Genomic DNA, 4,397 nt, shown 5'->3' with positions numbered 1-4,397 from the left:
GGCTGTTGTTGGGGTGTGGCAGCAGAGCGCCCCCACCGTGTTTCCCCTCCCTGCCAGCTTTTGTTTGAGCCCAGCAGCTCCATGTCCAGTTGGGGGAGGGATAGGAATGGGCCCACTCCTCCCCATGCTCTGTCCTTCGTGTCCCCACCATTGTGGCAGCACTTTGCTGCACAGTCTCCTATCCAAATGCTCTTAGAGCTCTCTGGTTGTTTCAGTCAGCCAATCAGAATTCAAATAAAGTGTTACGGACAGACAGACTAAGGCTTTTATAATATTAGAATTTGAAAAGCTGCAGTAAATTTAATTTCTGAAGCTTGGTAATCTGTTTGCCCTAATGAAGATTGATGTAACATGATAAATGTCTAATTGAAGTGCTAGTGGGCATCTTTACATGTGCTCCAGTGTCGGGGGGGGGGGGGGACTTACAAGCGCAACTCGGGGGGGGGGGGTGACTTAGAGTGGCTCTGATCTGCTCTAAAGTTCACGCAGCATCTCATGTATTCAGTGTCCTGTGCTTCAAAATGACAGCTCATTCAATGAGCTTTAGTTAATGTACCTCCACTGCCATTTTGAAGCACAGGGATGCTGAATACATGCGACTCCGAGGCTGCTGGAGCATGCTAATTAGCAACTAATTGAGTCTGCTCCAGTGCATGCTAATCAGCACGCATTGGAGCAAGAATCCGTCATGTGTGTAGGCATCTATGTCTGATCACCCAAAAAATCACTGACTTGACAACACTCCCATTTAATTCCATTCCCCCATTCCCCTCATCAGGGCTTCTTTTCCTATGGTTCAAATTTAACTTGTAAGAAAACTGCCCAGCCCTGTAGTTAGAAATTTTGAAACCACCTATAAACTATTGTCACTTGTCCCGATTAAACCCAGGTGTGATCATTGACCTTGTATGTAGGTTATGTGTAGTCCAGGCATTTTAGCAAGCTGTCTTTCAGAGGTCATTTCAGGTAGCGGCTATTCTGACGTGGTGGAAAATAATGCCTACACAATGCGGCAACACACCTCTAGCCATTAGATTTCAGATGCTACATGTAGTGACGGGCTTGCAAAGGGTGACTGTGTTATTGTGTTTAAGTTAGGTTTGTGATGGTATCTTTATTTCAGTGCTGAAGGAGCCATTGAGGAAAAGACAAGTGGGAATTTTGAAAGGGAGAGACTGCAGCAAGTGAAGAAAATATTCAAGGTATTGATACATAATGGAAATATTTATTTATTTTGTAGTTGGAGGTATAATGTTAAGGGTGACCACAGGAAGGGGAATAGAGCATGCCATGGTTCTTTTTGTTTTGTGAGGCATGGCGAAACTACACATTGGGCTAAAGACTGAAAGCAATTTCTTATCCTCCCAAGGGAGGAAAGAGTCTAGAATGGTAAATGCTGCTGGCCTCCCCCTCCCTTCCTCTGTGAGCGCTGGTAAATGTCAAGTCATAACTGATCCGCTTGTGTTGTCATGTTTGCTTATCTGCCAAAATGTTCATCACGTGGAGTATTTAATCATTTGGAAAAAAAACTTTCAAACTAGGAATTTGTTGGGTTATTGTACTAACCTGCCTCAACCTCTGTCTTCAGATTAGTGGCAATAAGGATATACTTCATAAAGTGCAAACAAATGAAGATGGAAAAAGTGGAAGCAACATATTGCAAAGGAGGCTGCAAGATGCGTCCAGTCTTCCCCAGACTACAAAATGTCCCACTGAGAAAAGCCTGTCAAAGGACAATGTAGAATACTGTAAGTACTTCATTGTCTTCATGCCATGTGTTGTTTCACATCACTGGTCTTGTTCATGTGAAAATGTTGTTTTGGCAGGCCCGTCCTTAGCGGGGGGGCTAATTGGGGTGACTTCTCCAGGCCCTGCACTTTGGGGGGCCCCACGGAGCCAGGCAGAGTGGCTACATCCAGCCACTTGCAAACCCCTCCCTGGACACTATTTTTTTCGGACCCGGGGCGCATGGGATCAGGGCGGGGGTGAGGCCTCGCACAGGCTGATTTGCCCCGGGCCCCGCACCCTGCTTGGGTCAGTTCTGTGTTTTGGTTTAAATTGGGGAGTTGGTTTTTATACCAATTTAATGAAATTGCTGCATGGGTGCTCAGAGTGTTATTCTGATGAGCCAAAATAAGCTCGTAAACTCAGATTTCTAAATCGTCTAGCAATCTTTTAAAATTAATTTAGACGCTTTTGTTTTTTCAGCAGCCTGCACTAATTGAGTTGGAATACTACTTCTCCAGTTCTAAATGCTCTCAGATTTGGACTTGAGTGATTAGATCTATTAAAGATGATACACTAATTCCTGTAGAGATGAATGAGGAAATGGCATAGCAGAACAACACTATGGGAAACTAAGTTGTCTCGGTGACTAAAGCTAGGAAAGACTTTTATTGCACTGCGGACCTTGGACTTCTACTGATAAATAATAGATAGTCATGAACTATTTTTGACCGTTATCTTATTGACAGAAATGCTTAACAGACTTTTTAGTGTACTAGTGGAGGTGTATCTTCTGTTTCTAAGCCTTATTTTGGAGCTGCAGGGACTGCTGCATGGTGCCAGTCCCTGTCCAGTTCAGCACTCTGCTGTATAGTGGACTATTTTGACCTTTGTATTTGCATGTCTCATAGGAAAAATATGGGCTGGAAGGGACCTCATGAGGTCTAGTCCAACCCCCTGCTCAAAGCAGGACCATTCCCAACTAGATCATCCCAGCCAAGGCTTTATCTACCCGGGTCTTAAAAACCTCTAAGGAAGGAGACTCCACATCCTCTCTGGGTAACCTGTTCCAGTGCTTTACTGTCCTTCTAGTGAGAATTTTTTTTCCTAATACCTAACCTAAGTTTCCCTTGCTGCAACTTGAGACCGTTGCTCCTTGTTCTGTCATCTGTCACCACTGAACAGTTTTGCTCCATCCTTTGTAACCACCCTTCAAGTAGTTGAAGATTTCTATTAAATCCCCCCTCAATCTTTTCTCCAGACGAAATGAGTCCATTTCCCTCAGCCTCCCCTCATTAAGTCGTGTGCCTCGGGCCCCTAACCATTTTTGTTGCCCTCCACAGGATTCTCTCTAATTTGTCCATATCCTTTCCATAGTGGGGGCCCAAAATTGGACCCGGTACTCTAGATAGGGCCTCACCAGTGCTGAATAGAGGGGAATAATCATTTCCTTTTGATCTACTAGTGCCTGGTATGCTGTTAGTCTTCTTGGCATCAAGGACATACTATTGGCTCATATTTAGCTTATTGTCCACTGTAACCTCCAGGTCCTTTTCTGCAGTTACTGCCCAGCCAGTCACCCCCCAGCCTGTACTGGTGAATGGGATTGCTCTGTCCTAAGTGCAGGACTTTGCACCTGTCCTTATTGAACCTCATGAGATTTCTTTTGGTCCAATCCTCCAACTTGTCCAGGTCTTTCTAAATCCTAGCCTTACCCTCCAGCATATCTACTACTCCCCCCACAGCTTGATGTTATCTGCAAACTTGCAGAGGATGCACTCAGTCCTGTCTTCCAGGTCATTGATGGAGATATTGAACAAAACCACTGGGCACTCTTCTTGATACCAGCTGCTGACTAAATACTGAGCCATTGATTGCTACCCGTTGAGCCTGGCAATCCAGCCAGTTTTTTTTTCTATCCACCTTACAGTCATCATCCATCCCATACTTCCTTAGCTTGCTTGCAAGAATTTTGTGGGAGACTCTATCAAAAGCCTTGCTAAAGTCAAGATATATCATATCCCCTGCTCTCCTCGCATCCACAGAGCCAGATGCCTCATCATAGAAGGTAATCAGGTTGGTCAGGCACGACTTGCTTTTGAATCCATGCTGGCTGTTCCTAATCGCCTTCTCCTCCAAGTGCTTAGAAATGGATTCCTTGAGGATTTGCTCCATGATTTTTCCAGGGACTGAGGTGAAACTAACTGGTCTATATTTCCCTGGATCCTCCTCCTTCCCTTTCTTAAAGATGAACCCTATATTTGCCCTTTTCTGGCATCTGGAACCTCTCCTAATCTCCATGAATTTTCAAAGATAATGGCCAGTGGCCCTGTGATCACACTGGCCGACTCCCTCAGCACACTTGGGTGCATCGCATCCAGCCCCATGGGCTTGTACACATCCAGCTTTTCTAAATAGTCTGTAACCTGTTCTCTTGCCACTGTTGGCTTCTCACCTCGTCCCCAAACTGTGCTGCCAGGTGCATTAGCTGAGCTTGCCTGTGAAGACTGGAGGGCGGTGGGGAGGCATTGAATCTTGTGCATCATCTCTCACTAGGAACAGTAAGGGACACAAACTTTCCCTGATCTTCCTCTTCTGCTGGCATACTTGTAGAAACCTTTCTTGTTACCCTTCACATCACTTGCTAGTTGCTACTCCAGTTGCACTTTGGC

At 45.2% G+C, this 4,397-nt stretch overlaps 1 protein-coding gene across 2 annotated transcripts in view; it reads left to right on the top strand.

Annotated features, from left to right (window-relative positions):
* Positions 1-4,397, top strand: part of FYB2 (FYN binding protein 2) — a 48,382-nt gene that overhangs the window by 27,639 nt on the left and 16,346 nt on the right. For both annotated transcript variants that reach the window (XM_014520864.2, XM_006025731.3), the window contains exons 8-9: positions 1,124-1,202; positions 1,589-1,748. In XM_014520864.2, the coding sequence (XP_014376350.1) occupies positions 1,124-1,202; positions 1,589-1,748 (239 nt within the window). The remainder of the gene's footprint in view (positions 1-1,123; positions 1,203-1,588; positions 1,749-4,397) is intronic.

Source organism: Alligator sinensis, unplaced genomic scaffold (genome assembly GCF_000455745.1).
Source record: "Alligator sinensis unplaced genomic scaffold, ASM45574v1 scaffold941_1, whole genome shotgun sequence".
Taxonomy (NCBI): Eukaryota; Metazoa; Chordata; order Crocodylia; family Alligatoridae; genus Alligator; species Alligator sinensis.
This window is presented reverse-complemented; position numbering and strand designations above follow the sequence as displayed.